The sequence below is a fragment of the Manis javanica genome, chromosome 10 (assembly GCF_040802235.1).
Source record: "Manis javanica isolate MJ-LG chromosome 10, MJ_LKY, whole genome shotgun sequence".
Classification (NCBI taxonomy): domain Eukaryota; kingdom Metazoa; phylum Chordata; class Mammalia; order Pholidota; family Manidae; genus Manis; species Manis javanica.
Window position 1 is genome coordinate 113,722,483 of NC_133165.1, and position 27,336 is coordinate 113,749,818.

Below are 27,336 nucleotides of genomic sequence, written 5' to 3' on the forward strand. Positions count from 1 at the left end.
GCAGTGGCTTTTCACCTGGGTGAGATGCCTGGTTGTGGGGAGGGAGACGGGCTTGTCCTGCTGTGGATCTGACTGGGCTGTCATGAGATGTGACTGGATGTGGCAGGGCTTCCCCACACTTCTTGGGACCCTCACTGTGTACAGGTGCCAAGGCCTGCTCAGGATGGCGCGGAGGGAAACTGGCAGAGTGGAGAGCAGCTCAGTTCCGACCTGGGGCCCACACCCTGGCCCTGTGCTCCTGTTTGGCTGGCTTAGACTGGGGGGTGGTGGGGTGAGGGGTGGGGCTGGGCCCAGACTGACCTGCCCCTGGGCTGCCGGGACTCATGCCAGCCTCACCCACCCTGGCACACAGCAGCCCCTCGCTAGCCAAGGCCAGCCCAGGTTTGAAGGTGTCACCCTGGCTTTGAGGTGGGTGACTCATGACCTCTCCAGGTGGCTGTGTAGAGTTAAGAGGGCTGGCAGGGGGCCCCTCTGCTCAGTCCCTACACTCTGAGCCGCGTGTGCCGCACAGCCTCCCAGAACCGGGGCTGGTCCCGCCTCTGGCTGTTGGTTACCCGTTTACTTTTGGTTGTTAATTGAAATTGGCAAAATGTCCAATATCTCGTCAACTCCAAATGTCCAACACTTATAAATTCTGCTTTTGAGAATTCTTAATACAGAGAAATTGACATGGGTGACATGAGTGCCAGAAAGACTTAAGAGGAATAGAACTGTGTCCCCTGCGATGATGTTTTGGTCTCCTGGGACAGTGAGGGCCCTGCTGGGGGACTTCTGTGGGGTCACCTGATTTCCGCTGATTGGAGATACGAGGACATCTGGAATTGGGGGAAAGCACGTTTATAATCAGGAAAGCTGGGGTCGTGTGGTCCTCTGACCCAGTGACTGCATTACCCGTCTCGGGCATCCACACAAACCACTAGGTGTGCACGCCTGCCCTGAGGGGCACAGGAGGGCTCCCTGCAGGGCAGCTCCTGGGAGAAGCTGCCTGTGGTTGGGGACGCCATCCCTGGCCTGGGTTTGAATGTTTTAACCTCCAAAACCACTGGTGGGTGGGATGGCAACGGCCACAGCTGTGGTCTGGCACCGGGTGAGCCCACCAGGCATCCACCTGCTCTACCTGTACTGGCCGACTGCAGCCATGCACCTCTCAGGCACCAGCTGCCAGGCTGTGCTGCCCTGTGGGCTGCCTGGGTCTCCCATCATCCCCAAGACTCCCATTCCCCCAGGCCTCAGGAGTGTGTGCTGGAGCCGGGGTTCAGGGTTCACATGAGGATGTAGGCTTCCGGGTGAGGCCGTCACACAGGATGGGCCTCAGTGCCACATCTGCCCCACTGTGCCCACTCTGAAATGGGACCAGCATTGGGAAATGCAGCTGTGGGTTTGTGAACTATGATCCCAGCATCCCCCAAGTTCATACGTTGACTCCTGACCCGATGTGATGGTGGCAGGAGGTGGCGCCCCCATGATGGGAACAGCACCTCGAGACCCCCCCGAGTGTCCTGCCTGGACACAGAAAGGGTGCTGCCTGAACCAGGGAGAGGGGCCTCACTGCCCTTGCCAGATCCCAAACCCACCAGCCCCCTGATGTCGGGACACCCCAGCCCCTAACACTGTCAGAAAGATGCTTGCTGAGCACGCCGCCCTGTTCACGGCACTTTGTGTCAGCGGCCAGGAAGGACTCTGACGGGCCTAAGCACCACCTTACTTTTTGTTTCTTCGGTTTCGCAAAGCTCACGTCGTTATTTTGGTTTTCTTGAACGACCAGCCAGGAAAACCGCCGACACACCATGCCAGGCCTGTGGTTCCAGGGCTTCCAAAGAGAAGGGGAGGCAGAAATAAAGGCATACTTACTGCAGGAACACAAACTAGGCTGGGGCGAGAACAGGGCGCCAGCAGCCCGCCTGCAGACGGAACCAGAGATGAAGTCTGGCCTTCGGGGCAGGGGTGCTCTCCGGTTGCGGCTGAGGTTCTGGTTAAGGGGATGGACGGACACTGACACACACGGGAGGCCCCATCAGGTCCTGTTTTGCTGCAGGAATCTTGGCTCCAAAATGAAAAAAGGACCCCCCCAACCCTAGCACATACACAGGTAGCCTTGAGAAGCAGCACCCCTCGGAGCCTGCCCATCTTCCCATTAGCTGGGCCCAGGCACACTGCAGCCACACATATGCTGGCGTCTGACTCCAAATTTCAAACAAAATTAAGAGAACTTATATTTTTCTCCCACGAATGAAACAATAACAAAAAATCCAACACTTGGACGCTAGACTCCAGTGGATGATGCCATCCGGTATAATGTTCTTCTGGACTCATCTTTCTCAGCGTCTGCCGCCTGGTACTCTGCTGCCCACACTTGTCCCTGAGCTCCCAAGCCAGAGTGTCCCAGCCAACCTCAGATGAGGGGAGCCACTGCAGTGCCGGTGACAGGGGGGCCGCTGGGCCCCAGGATGGCCCGTCCTTCCCAAGTGGAAAAGCCACAGCAACCACTGTGGCCTTCCTGCCTGGAGCTTCCTGGAAGGGTGCTGGTGAAGGGTCTGGTCAAGCTTGTTGGGCAAGAAGGCTGGGTCTGGTAGCTGGTTCCCCAGGGTGTTCTGGGGGCGCCTGTCACTCAGGGCCCCGGGGTGGAGTGTGGCCTGACACTGAGGAGCCACAGTGCCCTCACGGAAGCGCAGGAAAAGCCAGCCTGGCCGTGTCGATGTTGGGCTCCCACAGCCATGCCCAGAGAACCCTGCTTCTGAGGTTACCTCGCCAGGCTCCCCAGAGCCCTTCTTTGGCTAACACCCTGGGAAGCATGGCAGCCCAAGAACCAGACTCTCTGGAATAAAGCCCTTAGCTGAGCTGAGACCAATCACTGTGCGGATGGTGGTGAGCAAAGTACGGATGGGGCCTGGCACTCAGGCCTGGGGGCACTGGGGCTCCCGACCTACAGGGGGAGGAGAACCCTGAGCTGGGCAGCGGCTCACAGGCCAGGCTGTGCCCAGAGGGGGTTGGGGGCAGGGGGGAAGTCCACAGAGGCTAAGGCTGGAATCCACCCAAGCGCACAAGTGGGGGGCCGGCGAGCGCCTAGATGAGGCGGGTGACATGGCAGTTGCTGGGCTCGTCCAGGTACAGGGTGCTGAAGACGTCATTGAAGAAGGTCGGGTGGTACCTGCAGGCTCGCTCACAGTCCGGGTTGAAGTTCACCTCAAGGATCTGTGGCTGCATCACTCGCTTCCCTGACGGCACAAAGCACAGGGCCTCTTACTCCTGGGAGGGCGGGCTGGTGAGCAGGGCCTGGAACTCCGCTCTCCTGGCTTCCAAGGCGCCAGGTCCAAAGCCTGCTCCTTAAGGGGAGGCCCCGGGAGTCATGGGAGCCACCACACCCAGCTCAGACGTCAGATTTGGTCCAACAGAGGAAGCAGAGATGCAGAGTGGGCAGGGGTGGGCCTGCCTGGTCACCCTGGAACCACCGGTGGCCCAGCCCGGGCTGCCTGCTCCCTCTGCCTGTCACATACAGGCCCAGCCCTTGGGAGCTCTCTCCCGATGCCCCGGCAGCCTGCCCACCCTTCCGTCTGTGCTCTGCCCTGCAGGCTGTCACCCCTGAATGGCGAATCCCCCAGAACCCAGCTCTCCCCACTAACTTGAGGCAAGGGGGAGCCTGGGCAGCGCTCAGCAGGACAGAGCAGCAGCGGTACCTCTCCCTGTCCCCCGGGAGTGGGTGTGAGGAGGGCTGGGTGATGGACTTCGGGTAACGGGGGGACAGGCTGGGTTATGGGGAAGCCTCCTCACCATCTGGACCATTGTCCCACTTCAGCATGAGGTCGATGGCATACATGGCTCGAGATGAGGGATAGTCGCAGAGGCCCATGGGTGGCGGCTTGGCACACGCCGCCTGGAATAGCTCTGTGAAGGCCCGGAAGATTTCGGCCTGGGGACCAGGGGAGGCAGGGTCAGGGGCCTGTGCGGCTCTGACACTGGTGTCAGCCCCCAGAGCAGCCTCTCAATATGCAGTTGGCTGCCCCTTCCTAAGTCCCAGCTCTCAAATGGCCCAAGTCACTTCCTACACCCTCCATGTCTCCAGACTTGGCAGCAGCCACCTCCGTCCCCCACCTGCTCCCTCCCTCCTGGTGCCCACCTACTGCTTGCCTCAGAGCCCCCATGGTGCCCTGTGACTGAGGCACGCACAGCAGCACCCCAGGACGTGGAGGTGAGCGCATCTCCAGCCGTGCCCTCTGCTTAGCTTCTTCTGGGACAGGCAGGGCCTGCCACTGTCTGGCTATTCCAGGCATGCCCCAAATGCCCCTCTGGTTCACCCGAGGAGCCCTGCGTATCACCCCACATGCACCAGAGCAGGAGGAAGGGTCTTGGCGCCTGCTGCCTCGGTGGGAGGAGGACCACCCAGAGGAGAAGACCCCCAGCCGGCCAGTGCCCACCCACGAGGGAAGCTTTGCTCAGGACTCACCTGGACGCTCCTCCATGGAAATTGTGGGTGTTGATTCTCGAACTCGGGGATGAACTCATCGTAGTGCACCTGTGACAAAGGGCCCTTCGTGCTCTGCAGGCAGGCCTCCGAGGCCGGGCAGGGAGATCGGAGGCTGGCGGGGGAGGGGAAAGCTGCTTCCTCAACCTCTCAGGGCACAGGGGAGGCAGGAGCTGGGGTACGAGCTTGGCGCTCTCTGGGTGACTCTGGACAAGATCTACCTCTAGGGGCCTCAGCGTCTTCCTCTGCAAGGTTCCCTGCTCAGCCGACTCTGCAGGGCTGCTCAGAGGCTGTACGTGAGACGCTGGGCTCGGGGCTTGGGCTGCTGGTGCCCATCCACACCTCCGAGCAGGGCACTGGAGGCAGAGCTCGCGCCCGCGTCTGCATGGCTCAGCTCACAGTGCTTGAGGACAGCAAGACTTCACCCAGAACATACCTGCTCATGGCTCAGCTCTTTCCCAGGACAGGCCAGCATGGGCTCCCTGTGACGCCCCACGCTCCCGCCCTGCCTGACATAGGTCCCTACACCTGGGAGCTTCCAGGGAACACATGACATTTGGAATGACATACTAAGTTAGGGGGAAGGCCCTCAGAGACGACTTCCAACCACATCCTGGGGCCCCAGAGGGGGCAGGGAGTACTGGGAACCGGCCTTCAGCACAGCCCAGGACAAGAGGAGGGGCAGGGAAACCAGCCCTGTGGGGCGCACGCACTGCACGGCCACTCTTTTTCTAGGTGCCTCCTGAGGGGACTTCCTAGGTACGGGTGTGGTGTATTTACCCTGGCACGCCTATCACCAGGGAGAAACCAGGGCTGACCCAGACATCTGGTACTGAGTGAGCAACGGCGCCCGCAGCTCCCTTAGTGGTGATGACGGCTGAAAACGTGGTCCTCAGAAAAAGCTGTGGTAGGGTTTGTTCAATAAGGCGCCCCCGATACAAAAATACAAATATGGAAAACAATCCTTTGAATTGGTTAGGGACGTTCTCAGCTGAAAAGAACGGAGAGCCACCTGGGAAGGACAATCGCATGCAGGAGAGCAGCTCACCTGCAGGGCCACGGCCCGCCACCAGCCTGCCACCAGGCCGGAGGGCACTTCAGGGGTGACACATGGGGCGGGGCGGCCTAGTTCTCCTGTTTTCTTCTGCCTCCCAGAGTCCACCTCTACCTCTGTCTCAGCTGGGCCTCCCTGTCCCGGGCACGCAGCTGGCTGGCTGGGGTTTGGGGCCCTCAGCATAAGAGGAGCTTTACCCCGATTCCCCTTTGCTCAAGGAGCCCAATAGTGCAGGGAACACAGGGCCCAGGGTCCAGGCAGGGTCGCCGGGGGCCATGTGACGCACACCTGTGCCTCCCCAACCCTGTCTGTCCTTGTGCTCAGCAGGTGCCGAGCGGAGGCAGTCTGTGCTTCCCCTCCGGGACCCCCCTGCTCCTACTTGCCCCAGGACCTGGGGAGGCTGTGGTTCCCGTGACCTCCAACAGAGTGCGCGCCCCACAGAGCCACAGGGGGCGCTGTTTGACAGGTACCAGACCACAGCCCTTCTGACCAACTATGCAGCCTGCCCGGAAGACAAGCCAGTGGGTGTGGGGCCCAGGCTCACGCTGGCCGGCCTCCCTGTGAACCCATTACCCAGGCCCCCCAGGCCCTACCTGCTTCAGTACCACTTCCGGGTCATAGTTCATGACGGTGAAATGTTTCTCATAGTCATCCAGGTCATTGAGCGCAAAGGGGCTGCAGGATGAGTGGAGAGATACTAGAGTGGGTCCTGTATGTGGCCAAGTCCAGGCAGGGCAGGTACTTGGAGCCCTGGGCCAGGTGCCAGCTCCTGTGTCAGTGCCCCTGGTGGGTGGTGCAGGAGCCCCTGGGTAGAATTTTGATCCACGGAAGTGGGGACCCGCCCTGCCCATCTCCCCAGTTACCGGTTGGAGAACCGCAGCCAGAACACGTCATATGCGAACACCCTCAGGGGCTTCACAGACCGCAGAAGCACGATATAGCGGATGTCGAACTTGACACTCCCCACATCTTCACGAAGGAACAAGACAGGACTTTCAATGTATTTGGACACAACCTGGGAGACAGACACAGGCTCTCAGGCACTCTCACCTCACCCGGGCCAGGACAGAGGCCCTGAGCTCGCCCTGTCCGCACCCGGCCCCCCTGGCAGTGGGTTCGCATCCTGGAGAGGTGTGCTCCTGTAGCCTAGCTCCCTGCCTTGGTGTCCACGGACCTGCACCCCATACTCTGCTCCTTCTCTGCCTTTGCCAATCCTTCAGGCTCTTTATCTTCAACTTTACTTTAAATTGAAAGAAAAGATCGCACCAGTTTTGAAAACTGAATACAAATTCTCAGCCCTAATTCCAATTGCCCATCCCCACTGGCTGGAATCTCAATGGTGTCCCTGAGTCCTACAACTACTGCCGATGCTCCTCTGATATGCCCCGGGTCCCTGAGGGGCTCCCTGTCCTGGCCTGGACACTCACTCCTGCCGGGTGGTCATACGTGGTCAGCATGTGGGACTGTGAGGTCAGACACACCTAGGACAGCTGATCGAGCCCCCCTCCTCTTACTGGGACCGTCACACAGCCCCCTCCTTTGGCAAGGGCAGCAGGAAAGGGCTGTGGAGGGTTTGGGAGACTCCTGTGAGCCGAGTGACCCCAAGTACCTGCCAATGCTGAGGCCCACACGCACAGGTCCTCACACCTGAGTCCCCTGCCACTCTCTGGTGGCCAACCCATGTGCCGAGCAGGCATCCCACTTGGGGCCGAGGGCCTACCTTGGGGGTGCTCTCGCGGTGCCGGACAATGCTGTGCAGGCTCCTGGTGATGTGGGTGTCCAGGCTGCGGGCCAGGTTCCAGGGCTTGCAGATCCAGTGGTTGTCCTCGCCCCTGGGGGCACAGGGGCTGGCTAGGCTGTGCCTGTGTCCACCCGCCCAGGCACTGTCTCCCCAGGTCTGTGGCTACAGGAGGGGCACCCAGCCTCCCCTGGTGTCTCAGAGATGTTTAGAGACTGGAGCTTGGGGAGTGAGGAGCTGTACTCTGGTGGAAGGATGACCCGAGCAGTGGGGTGGAGGCCCCTGGGCAGCATGGAATGCTCAGAGCCCACAGCTACCAGCACCGCAGCCTGCACATAGTAGGTTCTCAGCCAAGCAGCAGACTGGGCTATGTGAGGACAGGCTCGAGATGAACATAGGTGTCTCGGCTGCACAGCTCTGGTGCACGGAGGTCCTTACCGCCTCTCACGCTGCTGGAAGTAGCTGATGAACTGGGGCAGCTCGGTGCGCAGGTTGAAGGTTCGGGGCAGCCAGGCCGGGCCCTCAGGACCCCCCGCCCGGCGTGCGATGGAGGCCAGGCAGTCCTTCACTGTCAGAAGGCTCTCGCAGGGGAACTGGTTCAGTAGCACTTGGGGCCGTTCCTGGCTGAGCTTCCTGCAGGGCCAAGGCAGGTGCAGCCAGCTCAGGGTGGCCAGAGCCTCTGGGGCCAGCCTCAGGAGCCCCAGGCTGGGAGGCGGCTCACCTGTAGTCCTTGAAGTGAGAGAAGTTATAGAGGATGTCGGCGTCCGCTTCGTTCTGGGTGAAGGTGAAGCGCGGGTGGGTGAGGTGGCTGAGCACCTGCTGGATGTCCGTGTAGACCCTGCAGGGGAGGCCGGGCTGAGCTGGCTGCCATGCTCCCAGGTCTCAGCTGCTCCCCACTGGCTAAGAGGTCGAGGCCGAGTTAAGTCCAACTCTGCAGCCCTGGCTCCTCAAGTCGGACAACCCCAGCCTCTGCCTGCTGAGCAATGGGGCCACCTGGAGCCTTCTGACCCTGGGTTCCCCATCTGTGACATTGAACCACAGGGCCACGTCACACTTGCGAGGATGAGACAGGACAACCTCAGGGTTTACCAAACACAGTTTTTTTCCTCCCAGGCGCTAACAGAGGATGGGCTGACATTGCTGGTCCTGAGGACACATCAAGAACTCTGCCCGCAGAAAAGGAAGCTGGCATTCTGGGTGTCTGCAGGTGAGCGTGTGGCCAGGACAAGTGCCCCAGACGAGGCCTCATTCCGCACTGGTGCTCTCCACTGCCTGCCCTGCCTGGCCCGGCCATGCTGGGGCAGGTGGAGACGACCACACGTTTAAAGTGACAGGGCCAAGTGTGAAGGCAGGAGGGTGGCTCAGCCTGGGCCAGCGCTCCAAGGAAAGAGGCGAGCCGGCCCTGCTGGGTGGGGCCAGTGTGAAGTGCGTAGTCTGTGGCTGGAGCAGGAAGGCAAGGCTCAGCCGGCCTCAGTGAGGCCTCTGGGCCCGGGGGGGACAGGGATACTGGGCAGAGGGCCTCAGGAAGAGCCCCTGGACTACCTGGGTCAGGGCAATGGCCTCAGGAGAGGAAGGCAGGCAGAGGGACAGTGGGGAATAGAGCCCAGGACCTGGCAGAAGGGGCAGACTGGAGCATTCTGCCTGCTTCTGGCTGGACCAGGTCTGGGCAGCCAGTGCTGGGGGCTCCCCTGAAGGCAGAGGCCAGCCTGCCCCTGGCTGGGCCGGGCCCTGCCTCTAAGCTGGCTCCACATCTGGCGGGTAAAGTTCAGCACCTCTGCTCCCCATCTGTAAAACGGAGCATCTGTTTCCACCCAGGGTCCAGCCTGAGCTTGCCTGCCGGCCTTACATAACATGCCAGCCTACACCGCAGACACCTGAGAGCAGCCCCAGCTCCTGTGCTTGGTGCCCAGAATGTTCGCGGCCAGCCCAGGCTCCTGCTTTCAAGAGGGGCGTGTGCGGGCAGGCCAGGCTGTGTCTCCACTCCAGCATGGGGTGAGCACACCCCTCACTGTCCACAGCCTTCTCCCGGTCATCCTAAGACTGTACCCTGGCGTTCCTGTCACTGCCACGGTGCTGGCAGACAGTGGGGTTCCCGAGTGCTTCCCATGCCAGGCCCTGTTCCAGGGTCTCAGGGACTGTGGGGTGTGAGGAGTCTCAGCACGAGCTGAGAAGGGGCAACACACTTGAAGATGTGGTCGCTGGGGTACACCACTGGGTCGATGGCAAGTGGCAGCTTCTCCTTGTTTTCCTCCAAAATGGCCTAGGAGGAAAACACCAGGGGTTAAACAGGCCTTCAAGAGATGGAGCAACTGAACACAGGCCTCTCCCAACCTGGCACACCAGGGTTTAATGATCTGGGGGGACACACCCAGGCCCCAGGGGGAGCCTGGTGCAGGCCCTAAGCTCGCAGAGCCCTTCCCCCATATTCAGGTGCTTAACAACCTGTTTTGTATCAAAAGAACAATGTAAATATTGTTCTAAATCTTCTCAACACTACCTCCAGGTCACAGGTGGCCAAAGTGCCCAGCCTGTCCTGGGAGGGGCTTTGTGGTCCCAGGGAGCCCCCAAACTGCTCCAAGCTTAGCGTGGTGGTTTAAAACAGGCCCACAAAATCTGTGACACTCCCTTCGAAAGGCAGAGTTAGTTCACCTCCCCCGCGTGCGGGCTGGGCTGAATGAGCCGCTCTAACAGAACAAGTGTAACAGCGGGTGCCCCCCCTTCCCTGCCTTTAGAACACCTGCTCTAAGGGAAGTTAGCCACCACACTGTGGGACACTCAGTTCCCCCTGCTGTGGAGAGGCCCACGGGGGACGGACTGAGGCCTCCTGCCAAGAGCACCCCCTCGCCAGGCATGAGTGGGCCACACAGATGCAGGTGCTCGGCCCTCCAGCGTCAGATGATGTGGCCCTGACTGACGGCACCACAGGGGATCCCAAACCATAAGCACCCAGCTGAGCCATCCCCTACCGCTGCTCCAAAAGGTGTGAGATAATCAATCTTTGCTGTTTAAGCTGCCACGTTTTGGAGTGATCTGTTTGCTGGTAATAGCTACCTAATACAGGCAGCCCCAGGGCCCGCAGCACAGGCCTGATCCAGACAGGCAAATGGACGGCCGGACCACCAGTGCTTGCTTGGCTCCTATCTCCGCCCTCTTCCTGGCCAGCAGAGGGCACCCCAAGAAAAAAAGACTCATTTTAATTCACGTTCCTGCAACAAACAACTTGAAGACCTGAAAGTCTTTGTCTCTAAGCCACTCCTAAGCCCTGACCCTCTGCATTTACCTACCTGTTCACTAAGTACCTACTAAGTGCAGGCGCTCTGAGGTGCTGAAACACACCTCTGAATCAAGAAATACGAGCACTGAATTTCTGGCATGGGTACAGTCCAATCACGGCTCCACTGGGCAAAATCACGAGGAAAGTCCAGCAGGACCACCGCTACGGCCCAGCCTCTGTGATCAACAGCACCACAGACAGCAGGCATCACGAGGCACTTCCTGCTGTCATCTGACCTAACTTGTTTGTGCCTTTCCACAGCCCCCTGCCTCGAGGCACTCAGTGAGCAACTGATGCCAGAGGCTGCAGGGAAGCCTCAACAGAAGCTGCCACAAGCTGTCAGGTCCCCCTGGTGGATTCCAGCTCTACCAGCTGTGTGACCTTTGGCAAATTACTTAACCTCTCTGTGCCTTAGCTCCCTCATCCTCAGTAAAGATAAAAATAGGACTGTAAATCCTAACTGTTGTAAGGATTACAACAGAGCATGCCTGTTACAAATGCTAAGCACAGGCTAACTGGTCACCAGCCAACAGGAAGCTATGGCAGTTCAGAGAGCAGAGGAGAGGAGAGAGGGGCTGGAGTGGTAACCCCTGCCCAGACCTGTGTGGTTCTGGCAGCAGCTGTGTCCCTACAGGCTCCATGTCTTCCCCTGCCCCAGCCCCCATGCTGGTTCACTCTCCCCACCAGCCCAGCTCTTGTGAGTGGGCCACGGGGGGCTGTTGGGGCCCTGATGGAGAGGCTGCCTGTGGACTGAAGCACCTGTGTTGTCCACAATACTAACACTACTGACGACTACTTGTGGCGGCCTACCGCGTGCTGGGAAGTGTACCATCCAGTGCTTGCGTGGTGCCTCTACATCCTGGTGCAGGAGGTGTCATGTGAGGAAACAGTACTGAGCCAGGGCTCACAGCCAAGCTGCTCGGCCCATTACACCTCCCCCTGCTCCCCTGAAAATGGGGGAACGCAGCCTGGACCACCAGCTCCCCCACCGACACCCAACGCTCTGAAGGGACAGTTCCCAGCATCAGGCACCCTGGGGTCTGAGCTCGGGACTGGCACCCAGGCTGTGGGGTCACGGGCAGTTCACACTCACTCCCTGGGCTCTGAGCCCCCATCTCCCAGATGCTCCCAACTGTCTCCATCTCTTGCAGTAGTCAGCTGGCATTCAATACCCTTTGTTGACAGGATGCAGAATGCTCCAGAAGCCACCAGGCAATGGGCCCAGGGGTCAGAGGCGGAGGGTCACACCTGGTAGTGCTCACTGGGTGGCTCGGGGGTGGAGGAGCTCAGGTCCAACATGTCGGCAGGGGCCCAGGGCAGCAGCCTGCACTTCCGGATCAGAGGGTCTGCTTCTCCATAGGCAAAGTCCCGGGTCACCTCCTCTGCACCAAGACACGTGCCCATCGGGGGGGTGCGGCAGGAAACCGAGGCCCAGGCCCAGCCTCCAGGGTGGGCGGGTATCTGACTTACCACCTGTATCCAGGTCCCTCAGGGGCCACAGCAGCGTGTAGGCCACGTGCTGGGGCATGTAGAAGAAGGGTGCAGTGGCAAAGCTGGGTACGTCCGCGTGCTGGATGCGCGAGCCAAACTCATCCATGACATACCACACTGGCACCTTCTCCTCGGCTGTCTGCAGGGAAGAACATGCAGCAACCCTCGCGCACGGTCTGTCCGTCTATCCCTTCCATCCGCACACCTTCCACCCACCTCCACATCCAAACACCACCCACTCACCCATTTACGCTCAACCCTCCGAACCTGGAGCACCCATCACACGCACGTCCAGTCCCTCTAATCCCAGGTCTCTGGGACAGTGGCCCTGCCCTGTCAGACCAGGCCACGGGCCACAGACTGCAGTGCGGTCATGTGTGCGCTGGAAGGTGGAAGCAGGCACTCAGCCTAGCAGCTACATGGATGTGTTTGATTTGTATGTGTGGCAGGGGGAGAGAGGCTTCGAGTTCAGGAAAGATTGCTGGAGGAGGCAGCATCTAGGCTGAGACCATGAGAAACGACTTTTGTCTTTTCCCAAACCAGACGTGGTGAGGGCTGGAGAGGAGAATGAGTCCGTGGAGGTCGGCGGGGCAGGGGCAGGAGATGAGAGCCCGACGTGTGCTAGAGAGGCTCACCTCTTCTCCCGAAGGTGGCCAGGAACTACGGAGGGCTTTAGGAGGGTGACAGAACCAGAAGGTGCCAGGAAGAGAGAGCAGAGGCACTGGGCCCAAGTCTATGAGCTCAAATGCCATGTGGACCCCTGGGGCCTTGGCACTGGCTGGCCCAAGGCAAAGAGTATCAGGGCCCCGGTGACATCACAGGGAGGGAGGGAGGATTCTATGGGCCCCAGGAGAAGAGGGGTTGCTCACATGTAGGGCAAAGGCCCCCAGGTGGGGTTGGGGCTCTCCTGGGCTGCCCCCTGCCAGCGTGGAGTGTGAAGGCCTGTGTTAGGGTCTTTCCTCCGCTTCCCCGGGGGCTGGCGGCCCACCTACCCCATGGGCCAGCTGGTAGGTCTGGTTGAACTTCCACATCTCCTCCAGCACCAGGTCCACGGCCTCAGCACTGGGCAGCTCGCCGTGGAACTCGATGCCCATGAGGTTGGCCATGCGGTGCAGCAGCCCCGGCACCTGCCACAGCTGTTGGCGGGCATGCTCCACCCGGCACGTCCAGGCGTGGTCGACGAGGTAGATGCTGCAGGCACAGGCCATGCCGAGTGAGGCTGCCATGCAGGCACGGCGGGAAGGGCAGGGTGCGGAGGGGGCCATCAGGGCCTGAGGCGGCGGATGAGGCCTGGTGCTGCGACCTGAAACCTGCGCCCACCCTGAGGTGGTCTCCCTAGCACCCCAGGCATGGGTGGGGAGCCCGGCTCTGCGCTGCTGTGTGGCCCTGGGCAACTTCTCTCTCAGCTGCTAAAACAAGGCAGCAGGCTCTCTCCTATCACTGGGATGATATGAGCATCAAATAACACCTACAACATTCTGGCTGCATACCAAGTACTTGTGTACCTAGTGACTATTAATCACAGTAATAGTATGTGTCCACAGTGGATTTTGAACTGCTGGAGCACAAACCCGTGCTCCCGACCTTGCTACCTGCAGGCCTGGAACGTGTGCAGAGGAGCCTCACGTGGAGAGAGCTCATGCATGCCCAGGATGTCTGGGTGCTTCCTGTGGGAAGAGGCCTCAAGTCCCCACGTGTACAGACACCTGCAGCCCACATGTTCTAGTGTCCCTGGAGGAGCCCAGGTGGGCCAACCACACAGCTCCCACGGCGGGGCTGTGGTGGACGACGAAGCGTTCCCACCGCAGGCCTGAGGCCAGGCCAGGCCTGCCCTCCTGCTCCACAGGGCAGGGCTGCCCAGACCCCATCCAGAGCCCTGCTGGACCAGGAGGCTCCAAGCGTGCAGGTGAGAGTGCTTTCCCCGACGGGCGAGCGGCCCTTGCCTCCATGCCCTTGCTAAAGTGGAAGGGACAGCAGGTGCTGCAGTTCTTGGGCTGGGGGGCAAGCTCGGCACTGTTTACTTTGTGTTTATTTTTGTTTGTATATCCCCAAACAAATGAAGGTTTACTCTGCCCCTGTGCTTAGAGTTATAGGGCCAGGCCTTCATGGGGAACACCTGGGGCTGAGCATGGGCAGATGCACATGAGGGGGCCTGGCAATCAGCCGCAGAGCAGACTCACAAAGAGCTGGAGGGAGAAGGGCCCAGGAACAGGAGGGCTGGTGGGGCAGAGATCGGTGCCCAGGGCTCCAAACCTGGGATCCCACCCAGCCCCTCCCAGGCCGGGCCTGGTGATGTGTGAAGGGTGCAAGGAGGCAGTGAGCTCGAGGAGGCCACTGTGCCTGAGTCACCTGCTCCTGGGCCCCAAAGGCAGCACAGGTGCCTACAAAAGCTGGTGGCACTGAACTTAGAGGAGTGACAGGCCGGCAGGTTTCTGGGTCAGAGAGCACGTGGGTGGATGGACTGGCTGCAGAAATGACCTGTGTGGCCACTCCCACCCCAGGGCTGGTGGGAGGCTGTGAGAGCTCTGCAGGCAGCCAGGCCCTTCCTGAACAGCTGTGGGCACAGGGCACCCTCTGAGGCCGGCCAGTTTCCTCAGTGTTCCAACACGGTTTGGCTGAGGGGCCTGCAGGCCTCTCCTGACTGAGGACAGCCCCTCTTGGCCTCTGGGAGGTGGGAGGCCGGGGTCCTCTCTCAGCTCTGTTCATGTCTCCTATGGCTCTGGGCAGGGCCCAGGCCTGCTCTGGGCCTTGCACCCTTGCCTGAGGATGAGTCTGGACACAAATCCCACGAGGACCTCTTCAATACAGTTTCCCAGGTTCTGCCCAGAATTGCGATTCAGCAGGACCAGGGACAGGCCCAGGGTCCTCGGAAAAGCTGGGGCTCATGAGTAAGACTGCCCTGGGCCTAACCAGCTGGGTGACTTCGGGCAAGTCCTTTCCCTGTTTCCTCATCAGCAAAACTGGACCTCATCACATCTCCATCGTGGGACTGCCACGCCGGGTGAGTGCACACTGGGGAGGCCGCTCTCGGACGGCACAACACTACCACGGGGATGTCACCGGGGTCGGGGCTGACATGACCCCACGGCCCAGCTGAAAGCAGTGGCCCCAGCAGGCTGCGTGCGGCTCCTACCTGTTGGGGTCGGCTGCTCGGAGCCCATTCTCATTGGTCACGATGACCTTGTAGCAGAGCTCGCTGCCAGGGTTGGGCTTCTTCTCACGCGCTCCCCGAGCCGCCTCATCCTCACTGTCCTCCTCCGCTTCTTCTACTTGCATTATTCCGAACATCTCCCCAGCGTCAAACACCTGGGGGGCACAGCAGGGGGTGCTGGCAAGATCCCTCCCACTCCCGGGCCCCCCTGCTCACCACAGCCCTAGACTTCTGCTTCAGGAAAGGCTGCAGTGGGCACCACACCCAGGCCTCAAGGACAAACTAAACTCCTTAGGAGAAGGACCTATTTATTGCCTTACTACCCACCTTACAGGTGGGGAAACTGAGGCACCTAGAGACAGAGGGCAGAACCGGGACCCAACCTGCCCGCTATGACTCCACCCTGTGGCACCCACACTGGAGGAGGGGCTGCATGTGTGTGTCCCAGTTGTATAGCCTGGCCCCTTGCCTTACAGGGAAAACGAGGCCCAAGAGGCAGAGGGGTGGCTCTGGCAACACTGGAAGTTGTCAGCAGAGTCAGAACCTTGGAGGCCAGGGACTGTACCCCTGTTTCTCTCTCACTAGAAGGACCAATCCAACACCAGACAGTTGGGGCAACACACAAGGAAACAGGTGCCCAAGGGCCAGCATGCCAGCCCACACAAGCAGCAGTCCAGGCCTGTAGTTAGTTTCCTGAGGTCCCAGCCTGGATGGGCAGGAAGAGAAGGACGTTGGTCTGAGAGTTTCCCTGGTGGAGGGCAACTGCTGGGCATGTGCAGCTCCTGTGTGCCCTAGAGCCAGGCTGGCCCCCACCCAGCCACACTCATGCACTGTGTGTCTGCCACAAGTTGGCAAGGGGCAGGTTCTGGAGCTGGGCTACGTGACTGAACAAGTCACTGGCCCACTCTGTGCCTCAGTTTCCCAATCCACACAATGGGAATATCAGTACCTACCTCACAGGGCTGTTGAATTAAATGACTGATGCATGAAAGAGTTTAGAACTTCAGCTGGGCAAAGACTTTGCAAACACCTGTTAGCATCGTCACACTTCTGGGACTCGTCTCTACCCCGGGAAGGGGTATCATACACCTTCCAGTGGTAAATCAGTAAAACAAAATCCCTGACACATGGCAGGGACTCAACAAAGGCCAGCTCCCCTCCAAAACCTATTTCTCATGATTCTGTAAAAAACAGAAGGAAAATTCATCCCAGCAGTTGGAAGCCAGTTATCTACTCAGGCACAAGGAGCTTTTGTGCACTGGGCACGGGATGGGCACTTGGGGGTGCAGATGAGCACCTGTGATCTTGCCAGAGGCTGAAGGCCGAGTGGCAGAGTGAAGGAAGGGCAGGCCATTCGAGGGGCCCAGACTAATGGTGCAGGGGCTTGGAGGGGCCGGGAAGACTTAATGGAAACATAATCGGAGGAAAGCAGGAAAAACCGTAAAGACTGAACATGTGGCTAAGGGGTGAGGGTGAAGGGACCCCAGGCAGGGGAGATGCGAGAGGAAGGCCCAGGTCAGAGAAGCTGGGGGCGAAGGGTGCAGAGTGCTGGAGACCCGAGGCTCAGGCGCTTTCTGGGATGGAGCCTTAGGTTGGGCTCTCCGGTACCCCTGCCAGTTTAAAGATCAGGAGAGTGGCTCAGAGGGTTGGAACTCACACCCTGGGCGTCCACCCAGAACGCCATCCCGACAGCCCTCATCCACAAATCTAACAGGGAAAGGGATATGTGGGGGCAGCATAAGGCCTGCGCTTAGAGGGCCTGGCTTCCCACAGCTGTGAAACGGGGCTGACCACGACCCCTTCGTGGTGGGACAGCAGAAGCTCCTAACAAGGTGATGAAGGGAACAGTTTGGCAGCTGGGAAGTTCCTGAACATGGGAAGAGTTGAAATTTACTTAAAAACACTCCCCATCCTTTCTGGGGGAACTGCTTTCTTCTGAGGCAGGGCCCCAGGGTCACCGGCCCTGGGTGAGGCTGAAGGTGCCCCGTTCCTGCTGGCAGGTGTCTCCCCCCTCACCCGGCCCATAGCAGCAGCAGGCTCCTCACAACAATGGCTGAGGGTTTGGGTAACACGGTGACTCACAGCTCTGCCTATAACCTCTAATGGCAAGGGAGGGTCACGGAAAAACACTGGCTGCTCCTTGGCAGAGCAACATGGCCCAGACAGAGGGGATAAGACACTGGCGGCTGCCCACAATGTGCCAGGTGCTAGCTGAGGTTAAGCCATGCGTCCCCACCCAATCTCCAAGACCGTGGGAGCTGGGGCTGTTGCACGGTCCCCGAATTCTCAGATGGGTGAGCAACTTGCTCAGGTGAGGTTTACTGCCCGCGGGGGCTGGCTGGGCTTCCTCCTTTCACCCAGGGCCTCTTGCCCTAACAAACTCCTGGGGTCCCCTCCTGCCCAGCCCAGGCCTGGGACCAGGGCAAGTGCTCAGGAAATGCTGGCAGAATCGAGGGCAAAACCACACAGGGGAAGGAAGGTCACTGGTACAGAAGGAAAGTAGTTACTGAATGCCACTGACATTTTATCTTTTTTACAGCAACTATGTGTTTTGAGCAGGAAGGTACCTGGCCCAACCTAATGTTACAGACAGAGAAGTGGGTTTTGTTCAGCAGCCAGGCTCAGGGGACACCCCTCCAGGCTCTGGGGTCCCCCCTTATCACCCATCCTACTTCATCTGTCTTGGCCCCAGGAGGCAGCCCTTGAAGAGGAGCCTGGTTCCAGCTGAGAGGAAGGCCCTCCAAGCTGGTCTGGGAATGTGCTCTGGCCTCAGCACCTGGGTCAAGCACCCAAATCCAGGGCCCACCCTCAGCCAGGCCCCGGTCAGACCCTTTCGAGGTCTGGGCTAGAGCAAAAAGAGGACCTGGAAGCGTATGTGCCCTTCACATTTTCCTTTAGATTCCTTTCCTATCCACACAGCCTTGGTTTTCTTTAAATCTGTAAAATGAGGGTGATCCGAAGCTCAAATCAGATGATGAAACCCAGAAGAATTCGATGACCCCAACAGGTAAAGCCACACAAACTCTTGGGACCCCTATTCTCCCTGAGAGAGGCAGTGGCTGAAAGCCAGTTTCCAGCCCTGAAGTCCGGCTTGTCTTGGAGAGTCACTTCCTCTCGCTGGGCCTCAGTAAGCTCAACTGTATAATGGGGCTGATGGCTCTGTGGAATCAGGTGTGTGGAGAGCTCTGCTCAGGGGTCTGGCACACAACAGGGGCCAAAGCTCACTCGGGTACCAGTTCCCACTGTGGCCCTGGCACAGCCCCAGGTGCTGGCAGGATCAAGGCCACAGGTACAGGGCTCTTGCTGCCAGTCTTAGGCCCAAGTTCTAGAAGGTCCCCACATTGCCAGGGAGGCAAAGTCTAAGTCGGTGATCACGGCATTCTTGGCTTTTCACCATCAATCCTCTGCCCACTTCTCCGGCCTCATCCATCCATGCCGCCCTCAACTCGCGGGCGCACACACCTCCTGCGCGTCTCACTGAGGCCTGGCCACCTGGGCACAGGCTTCTCCTGCCTTGGAACGCGCTTTCTCCACTTCTGCACACGGCCAACCCCCCAAACACCCTCCCATCCTCATCAGCACGTGTCGTCCGAGAGGCCACCCTCGGTGCTCGGCCAGGGGCCACCCGCAGACCACACCCTTCCCGGGAGAAGGGTCCGGAGCTGTCCACCCCGGCGCGCGCAGGGCCGCGGGGACCCGGGCTGGGGCTGCGCGCCTCAAGGACCCGCACCCCAGCTTCCCTGTTGCCTTCCAAGGGCCTCTCTGTATCCCCCCTCCCTCCCAGAGTCTCGCCCTCCCCGCGGCGCCCGGCACCTCGTGTTCCAGCTTGTGCAGGAGGCGGCCCCAGTACCGCTCGGGCACCCCCGACGCGCGCAGCGCCGGGCCGTGCAGCGCACAGAACTCGGCCCGGGCCCGCGCGCCCTCCTCGGGATCCGGGCACGGCGCCGACCCCGGGTCGCGGCGCTCTGCAGGCCGGCGCTCCGGCCCCGCGTCAGCCTCCATGGCGCCTCCTCCAGCGCCGAGCCCCACGCCGCCGCAGCCCGCGGGCCCCGCCCTCCTCCACGGCGCGCCGGCTGGCACCGCCCCACTCGGGGGCGCCCGCGCCCCGCCCTCCGCCGCCCGCCCGCTCGCCGCGCGCCGCCGAGGCGCGAAGCTTGGGCAGCGGGACTGAGAGGCCGGCGTGGGCTGCGTGCGCGAGCACGCGGGGCTGTGCGCCGGGGGCGCGGGCGAGAGGGGCGTGTGCGCCTCGGCGCTGCCGGCGTGTGCGCACGCGCCCCGGGAGGGGCGGTGTTTTCTCTCACCCCGTGGCTGCCCCGGGGGATGCCGGGAGCGAGGCCGTGCCGTGCCCACGCGGTCGTAACCGGAGACGTGGTGTGGTCGAGCTGCAGCTGCAGCACCGACGTCCTTTGAGGCTCCCGGGGGTGGGAGGGGATCCCTGAATTTTTGGGACGCTTCACCAAATTGAGGTGCTACGGAGTCTGGACCTTATCGATTTCCTTATGTTTGAATTCAGAGTGGAAAGTTAAGTAAAACTGAGAGGTTTTTCTTATGAGTTGAGGTATTGCAAAGGTACTTCGAAGTGCAGTGACAGAATTTTAAACATAATTCTTTGACCATTCTAATTTTCCAACTTGCTTTGCTTCCATAGGGATGATTTTCATTGTATTCCTGTTTGCAACTCTGCACTAATTGTAATTTCGAAAAGCTCAAAGGCTAAAGGGTTTTTTTTTTGGTGCTTCAGGTGCTGAATATTTCGATTGAAAGTTTTAAGCTGAATTTGAGCAAAAGGCACCAGTAATAGAGGATTCACTCAATGCCAGGAGTAAGTAAACTGTGCTCGAACTGTGGTTGGTGAGGGAAGCACAGAGAAAAGAACATGTCACTGCCATGCTCAAGTACTTTTCTTAATGTCACATGAGCTTTGTCACAAAAACTTTTGCAGCTCAGATACTCCAATTACAAAAAAAGTTGTAAAATTTTGACAATTATAATTTCCAGTTGGCATAATTTTACAGCTTGTCTGGATGAAATTATTAAGCATATCCAATTTCAAGTGCATTTCTTCTGGGTGGGTCTCTTAATTTAGTAAGAATGTTTGCCCCTCTATGCCGAGCCCATCAAACTTTATATTATCACACACACACAAAATGCCTGCAGTGTTCAACTTCTTAACTGAATTTAGCTGAGTAGCATTTGTAATAATGTCAGTTTTCCACTTTGAACAGAACGAACTTCCAAAAGTTTAGCTTTGATTCCATGAATTGGATGGGGAAAAAAATGGAACCCTCTGATGATTGTGATATAAATTGGCATCCACTGTGGAAGAATTGCTCAGCCAGCAGAGGGAACACATTAGCAGTGAAGACTGCTTTTCATAAAAACACAAGAAAACTTGGAATTAGAAAAACGAGTGAACTTAATACAGAAAAAGGCATCTGATCTAAATGAAGAGTCATGATTTCAGAGTATAAATGACCCATTTCTGCAGTTGCACGTGTTAACTCATTTTCGGACTCAGTCTTCTTAATGAGGAAGTATTGGAAATAGATGTACTGCTTTTGAATCAGAAGTGTGTTATCTGGGTAGGTTTGTGGCTAGTGATGTCTCTTTGTCCCTCCCCTCCCCCCCTCTACCCCTCCAACCCACCCCCTCTCCCCTGTCCCCCACCCTCCGACTCCCCCATCACCCTCCATGGTAGAAGGTAAAAGTCAACATTTTGTGGAAGTTTCAAATTGATAATCGACTTTGATAAATGGAGCTTCAGAACTTAATTTTAAATTAAATGTGGACTCAAAAAAATTTGTTGCTCCTGTAAAGGTTTATTTCACAGTAAGAAGAAATATTATTAAACAAAATATAAATGAAAAAGCTGGATTTATACCACACAAGGGGGAATAAAGCCATTGCAGTAGAAGTGTTCAGACTTCTCTCCATAATCTAGAGCAAGGCCACTCGGCCTCTAGTTCCCACACGTATCTTCTGCAACCTACCCTGTAACTTCCATGAGGCTTCATGCATCCTGTGGGCCACAGAACAGGCACACCTCAGGCCGAAGTAGGTAAGCAGGGATAGCAGGGCCTCACTGTTAATAATTCAGTACATACCAATATTACAATTCAGTAAGAATTATCTATTTCATAGACCTGATCAACACTAATAATGACTATGTTATTTATCATACCTTATAATCTTATGCCTATATAGATAGTGAATAGCATACTTAAAATAATTATTTTATTATGGGCAAACCACATGTTGCACTAGCTGAAAGCGCATCTATCACCTCTGACAGCTCCATCTCCCTCCCTCTCTGTATCAGTCTGCAGTTTATCCCCTCCAAGGGACTATAAATCCAACTCAAACTGGCTCACACGATGTTATGGACTGCTGCCCTCCAAATTCATATGTTGAAGCCCTGACTCCCATTGTGACTTTATTTGGAGCTAGGGCCTGTGAGGAGGTGATAAAAGTTAAATGATGTCCGAAGGGTCGGGTCCTAATCTGATAGGGCTGGGGCCCTTACAACAGGAACAGATATCAGAGCACTCTCTCTTTCTGCCAAATGATCACACAGTTGGAAGGTAGGGTGCTGTAAGCCCAGAGAAGAACTCCCACCAGGAACCAAATGGCACCTTGATCGTGGGCTTTTTAGCTTCTAGAAAATAAAGTTTTGTTGTTTAAGTTACCCAGTCTGTGGTATTTTGTTACTGCAACCAGAACTACTGCATAATACATAACAAAGGAGTTCATATGGGCTTTAGGTCCGGCTCAATCAAGGGGCACAAACACCGTCAGCAGGATCCAGGTTTTCTGTCTTGTCCCTTTTGTGCATTGGTTTCACTCTCTGATAGGCTATCCCCTTGTAGTGATAAAATAGCTGCAACAGCTCCAGCCTATAACCTCCCAGGGAACCAGTCCCACTGGAGAAGGGAGCCTGAGTCTCAATGGTTCTCTCAGGCCTGTGTCATGTGAACATACCTAACCCAACCCTCTGATAGCTTGGGCCTGTTTTGCATTCACTTACCCAAGTGCAAATCCAGTTGTATCACATTCCTGCCTGAAATCTTTTGTGGTTACCTGGTGCTCAGGAATAAAAACCCAGCCCTTCACAGGACCTCCAAGGCCCTGCATGGTCCGGCCCTGCTGACCTCTCCAGCCTCCTCCTAGGGGTCCCGCCATGCTGGCCTGCAGCTCGTGGAGGGCATCGTGTCACCTGTGCCTCACGGGTTTTTCAGGTGCTGTTCCTCTGCCGGAGAGCTCTTGCCCTCCTCCCTCCTTGTTAATTCCAACTCATTCTTCAGGTCTCAGCCGAAATAGCACCTCCTTATGGAGCCAGTGAATGTGCTATTTAATCAACATAGAATTTCATCTCTGCTCCACTCACTCTCCAGGGAAAAGAAGAGGCGGAGGTGGAGATTGAAAAAAAGACCTTCATCCTGAAATGGCAAGCTCAGGGTGACCTTTGGTCTCTGAAAGCTGCTCCTGCTAGGAGCTGTGCTGAGGGGTCTTCTATAAAATGTGTTTTCATTCCCCATGGAGCTCAAACCCAAGGCTCTGACTTCTCCTGTTCCTCAATCAAGGAGACAGCGATCTGCGTCTGTGCTCCTGGGGAACGCTGGCCGATTGCACGGACCGACAGGTGCTGGCTGTCCTCCCATGTGGCATCTTCATAAGGAAATGTGTTACACCACGCTCTCCCTTCGTTAGCCTTTTAAATATTTTGTTCAAAATGACAGGTGAGACCTGTGTATGCTATTAAGCAGCAGCACTGCTGTCCTTTGCTCTGCGATTTCCATCCCCTGGCATGGGAGTCATCACACTGGAATGGACCTTCATTATTTCCATGCTTTAAAACATTCCTTCCTCACATGTGAGTGTGTATCTAATTTACTTTTGCTTGCTGCTGAGATTAAAGATAGGGTGTTATGATCTCATGGGACTTTTTTCACCGCACATTATGATGTTCTGTTTTGTATTAGATCTGAACTGTTTTTACTTACATTTTGGACACCAACCAGTGTCTACTCCATATGGCTTCATTAAATTCTGACACTATCTACCTGGAGTTAGCACAGACCCCACAGGTTAAGAGCTGAGTCCCCAAGACTGCCCCTACATCAGACACCAGTCACATGTCCCAGGTTGTCACCTGTGCTCTGACTAACCTGTTATAAGTTCAGGGGGCTACCATGACCTTCTCCTTGGGCTTGATAGAAGAGTTCACATAACTCGGGAAGTGCTTTACTTGCTATTATAGTTTATCATAAAGGATACAACTCAGGAACAGGCAGGTGGAAGACGTGCACAGGGTGGGTACGGGGAAGGGTTGCAGGACTTTCGTGCCCTCTCTGGGCATACCACCCTCTTATTCACCAATCTGGAAGCTCTCCAAACCTCATTGTTTAGGGGTTTTTATGGAGGTCTCATTAGTAGGCACCATTAATTAAATCACTGGCCATAGGTCACGGGATGGAGCTAAGAAAGTTTCAACTCTCTTACCAGGTCTTGGTCTTTCTAGTAATCAGCCCCCATCTGGAAGCTCTCCAGGGGCCCCAGCCACCAGTCATCTATTAGCATACAAAAGACACATTCTGGAGCCTCCACCAGTTTTATGAGCTGTATGCCGGGATCTGGGAGAAAGACCAAATGCATATTTCTGTTCTATCACAGAGAAATAATTCACATACCATGACATTCACCCTTTTAAAGTATACAACTCAGTGGTTTTTAGTATATTCACAAGATTACAGGGTGTGCAAACATCACCATAATTGAATTCTAGAACATTCCCAACGCACTCAAAGGAAACTCTATTGTCAGAAGCAGTCACTCCTACTTCCTGCCCCACCCCACTCCCCAGTCCTGGCAACCACGAATCTACTTCCTGCTTCTGTGGATTTGCCGATTCTGGATGTTCATAAAAATGGAATCACACAATATGTCGCCTTTCGTGACTAGCTTCTTTCACTTAGCATCACATTTTCAAGGATCATTCACTTTTTAACATGTATCAGTGCTTTGTTTACATGGCTAAATAATATTTCATTAGTATGGGTACCACACATTTTGTTTGTCTATTGATTGACTGATGGATATCTGGGTTGTTTCCACTGTTTCATTATTATGAATAATGCTTCTGTGAACATTCATGTACAAAATTTTTGTGAACATATACTTTCACTTTTCTTGGGTCTACACCTAGGGTTGGACTTGCTGGATCAAAACTTTGTTTTTTTACCCTGTTAATCTGTCTCATGTCCATTTGATTCTTTGACTAGACAGAAGAACCTCAATGGGTAGGGGAAATTTCTTCCTCCCCAACAAGGGTCTTGACCATTTTCAATCATTTGCTTTTCTTTATACACTTATAGGAAAGTTTTCAAATTGCAGATTCAATCATTGATCATAAGACTATTCTAATTTTCTATTTCTTCTGTGTCTATTGGTAAGTTAGAATTTTCCTAGGAATTGGTCCATGACAAATACATTTTCAATCTACTGACAAAATATTATTCATAGCCAACCTCTTAGAAGCTTGCTTGTTAATAACTGCTTTAAAATGCAAGTTTCATTTGTGCAAATGTACTGTACATCTAATCTCCTGATCTGAAAATGGAAGGGAAAAGTGACAGCATCCACACTTCATACTCTAAGATGCCTGAATCCAGAAATAGTGTAATGTGAAACAGGCCAGTCCCAGACTGGTTCAGAGGCAATTCTCCTGAACCCTCACAGCTCACAGAGTGAGGCTGGAACAAGCTGAAATGTGCACCTTCTGCTCTCTGAGCAATTTGGTATTCACTTTAGACTTTGGAATCTGGGGAGTAAGTAAGTCCACACTCACCACCACATTTGTGGGCTGGGCTATGTTGATTCTTAGCTCAATTTTCTAGTCCAAATACACCTAATCTTTCAAACCTGCCTTCATGGGAGCTTTGGTAGAAATTTGGGAGAAATATCTAGTGTGTTGTGTGCTCAGAGGATGCGGTCATTGTTTTCTCCTTATGACGTAGGGCAGAGACATGGGGAAAGGATCACGATTAATTTTTCCTGCCTATGATGAAATGCTGAGATATAAACAGTGTAGTAAGAACAGGAGGGTCTCCATCTTAAAGCTAAGTTTCCGATTTAAAAACCAGGGAGTTAGGAGGGAAGATTCCTAACATTTGATGGTATTAGTCAATAACCTACCCTATTCTAAGGCAGGGCAAGCAGTCCTAAATGATATGTCCCCACTGCCTGAGGGCAATAACTATTTTGAAGAAGAATAGGATCAAGAAATTCCTTGTGCTAAGTTTATCTGACAGAAGATCTACAGGACAGACTATGGATGGTGACATAATGTCTCTCACTGGAGACAGACATCATGAGACCACATGTCAGCCTACGCTCCTCCCCTGGCCCTTTACCCCATTCTTGAAAGCCTTGAAAGAGAGAATTTTAAACCTTTAAGCATGCCTCCTCTCTGAGGTTGCCCGCACTCCCCTTTCTTCGAGTGTGTACTTTTGTCTTAAATAAAGACTTGTGGCTGCTCGACTTACTGTGTTTTGTCTCTGTGCTCTTCCCAGTGATAAGCATCTTTGTTACTTTGGTATTTCATTCTATTTTCTAGACTTAAGCACAAGTTTTCACTCTGTCCTACTTCAGACAAGTAGGGAAGTAGGCTGCCTGAAAATATCTTTTTTTTTTTTTTTTTGCCTTTGGGAAGTTCTCAGAACATAATCTCACTCCATCCAGTGCTCTGCGGCTCCCCCGAATCCTGGGGTGGTGGGGGCTTAGTTCCCATGCCGTGCAGATTCAAGTGACACGGGACGCCAGGTGACTCTGGCTTCAGGAGCTGGCAAGGGATTTGCCCTGTGCTGAGCAGGAGTTCCAGGAGCTTCCCTTTCCTCCCTTGGCTCTTCCTTGCTCTCTGCTGCCTGCAGGCTGCTGCCATTCACTGCCACTCTTGCTTTAATGAATTCCTTCCTTACCAACATGAATCTGACCTGTTTGTAAATTCTTTCTTGGTCAGAGTCAAGAACGCTCCCCTGTCCGGGCTGAGGTTTCACCTAGTGTGCCGGGAGAGACCTCCCCGGATGCAGCTGCCCAGCAACACTCAGAGTTTTAAAAGACTGTGGTAAAATGAACATAGCATTGACTATTTCATTCATTAAAAAAATATAGTTAAATGTCACTAAGTACATTTATATTGTTGTTCTCCACCATCCATCTCCAGAACTCTGTCATCTTCCCAAGCTGAAACTCTGTCCCTACTAAATGGCACTCCTCACCTCCAGCCCCCGGGCGACCATGTTCTGCTTTCTGTCCATGAATCTGGCTCCTCCAGGGGCCTCACGTAAGCAGAATCACACAGTGTTGGTCCTTTTGAGTCTGGTAACGTCACTCAGCATCATGCCTTTCGGGTTCATCTGTGTGGCAGCATGTGGCAGGACTTCATTTCTTTTGAAGGCTGAATCATATTCGCAGCATGGATAGACCACATTTGCTTATATATCCATCCACTGATGGACACGGGTTACTTCTACCTTTCGACTATTGTGGTGCACAAATATCTCTTCGAGACCCCGCTTTTGACTCTTTTGGGTACATTCCTGGAAGTTTCCTTAGACCTTTAAGTCACTGTGCTAAACCAAGGTAAAAACTTGGTATTTACCATCACTTATTTGGAATATTTATAAAATTGTTTTTTCTGCTGTTGAGTACATGACACCAGAGGGTTCTCCACATTGAGGAGAGTAGTGGTTATTAGCTTTTTGGGGGTTCTAGATTTTTTTGAGAATATCTGATCAGAACCATGGGCTGTATTCCTAGACACATACACACACACAGAGCACTAATGGTGCATCTGATTTTGATTTTGAGGGACCCCAGATCCCCTGGGGCTCACTGTGTCTCCCAGGTTAAAGTCCTGTGTAGAGGAACATCTCACTTTTTCATAAGGCCAGTCATGAGGAGAAAGGGGATTTGAGACACACGTTTACCTTCTGGCAGCTCATTTAGGAACACGTCTGTTCACATATAGATCTCAAACGCACTGGTTTCTTTCAGAAGCTTTCAGCCTCCAATACAGCTAAGGAACTTCTGAAACAATTTTTTTTTCTTTTCTGATTCCAGTTACCTTTCCCCCCCCCGCTATCATGACCTCTGATGAATGAAAGGAGCCATA

At 55.5% G+C, this 27,336-nt stretch overlaps 1 protein-coding gene across 2 annotated transcripts; it reads right to left on the reverse strand.

The window, feature by feature from the left end:
• Positions 1 to 2,188: 2,188 nt before the first annotated feature.
• On the reverse strand, positions 2,189 to 19,268 carry TTLL12 (tubulin tyrosine ligase like 12). 2 transcript variants are annotated; one of them, XM_017650729.3, is made up of 14 exons: positions 18,981 to 19,261; positions 15,150 to 15,322; positions 13,009 to 13,207; positions 11,996 to 12,155; positions 11,774 to 11,907; positions 9,435 to 9,511; positions 7,973 to 8,089; positions 7,690 to 7,884; positions 7,234 to 7,345; positions 6,377 to 6,528; positions 6,107 to 6,188; positions 4,442 to 4,510; positions 3,769 to 3,907; positions 2,189 to 3,215 (listed from the first exon to the last, which is right to left on the reverse strand). In XM_017650729.3, the coding sequence occupies exons 1-14, from the start codon at positions 19,167 to 19,169 to the stop codon at positions 3,064 to 3,066; spliced, it is 1,950 nt and encodes a 649-aa protein (XP_017506218.3). In that variant the 5' UTR covers positions 19,170 to 19,261; the 3' UTR covers positions 2,189 to 3,063. The 2 variants fall into 2 exon arrangements, 1 of the variants encoding a protein (XP_017506218.3); XR_005058164.2 differs by lacking the exon at positions 2,189 to 3,215 and having other exon boundaries at positions 4,442 to 4,574; positions 18,981 to 19,268.
• Positions 19,269 to 27,336: the final 8,068 nt, after the last annotated feature.

What these genes read in the sequence shown, in the direction of transcription:
- TTLL12 (XM_017650729.3), bottom strand. Translation starts at nt 19,169, where the DNA reads ATGGAGGCTGACGCGGGGCCGGAGCGCCGGCCTGCAGAGCGCCGCGAC. An exon ending in TCTCACTTCAAGGACTACAG is followed by an intron (nt 7,885 to 7,972) that starts GTGAGCCGCCTC and finishes TTGGCCCTGCAG; the next exon opens with GAAGCTCAGCCAGGAACGGC. An exon ending in GTGGGACAATGGTCCAGATG is followed by an intron (nt 3,216 to 3,768) that starts GTGAGGAGGCTT and finishes TTGTGCCGTCAG; the next exon opens with GGAAGCGAGTGATGCAGCCA.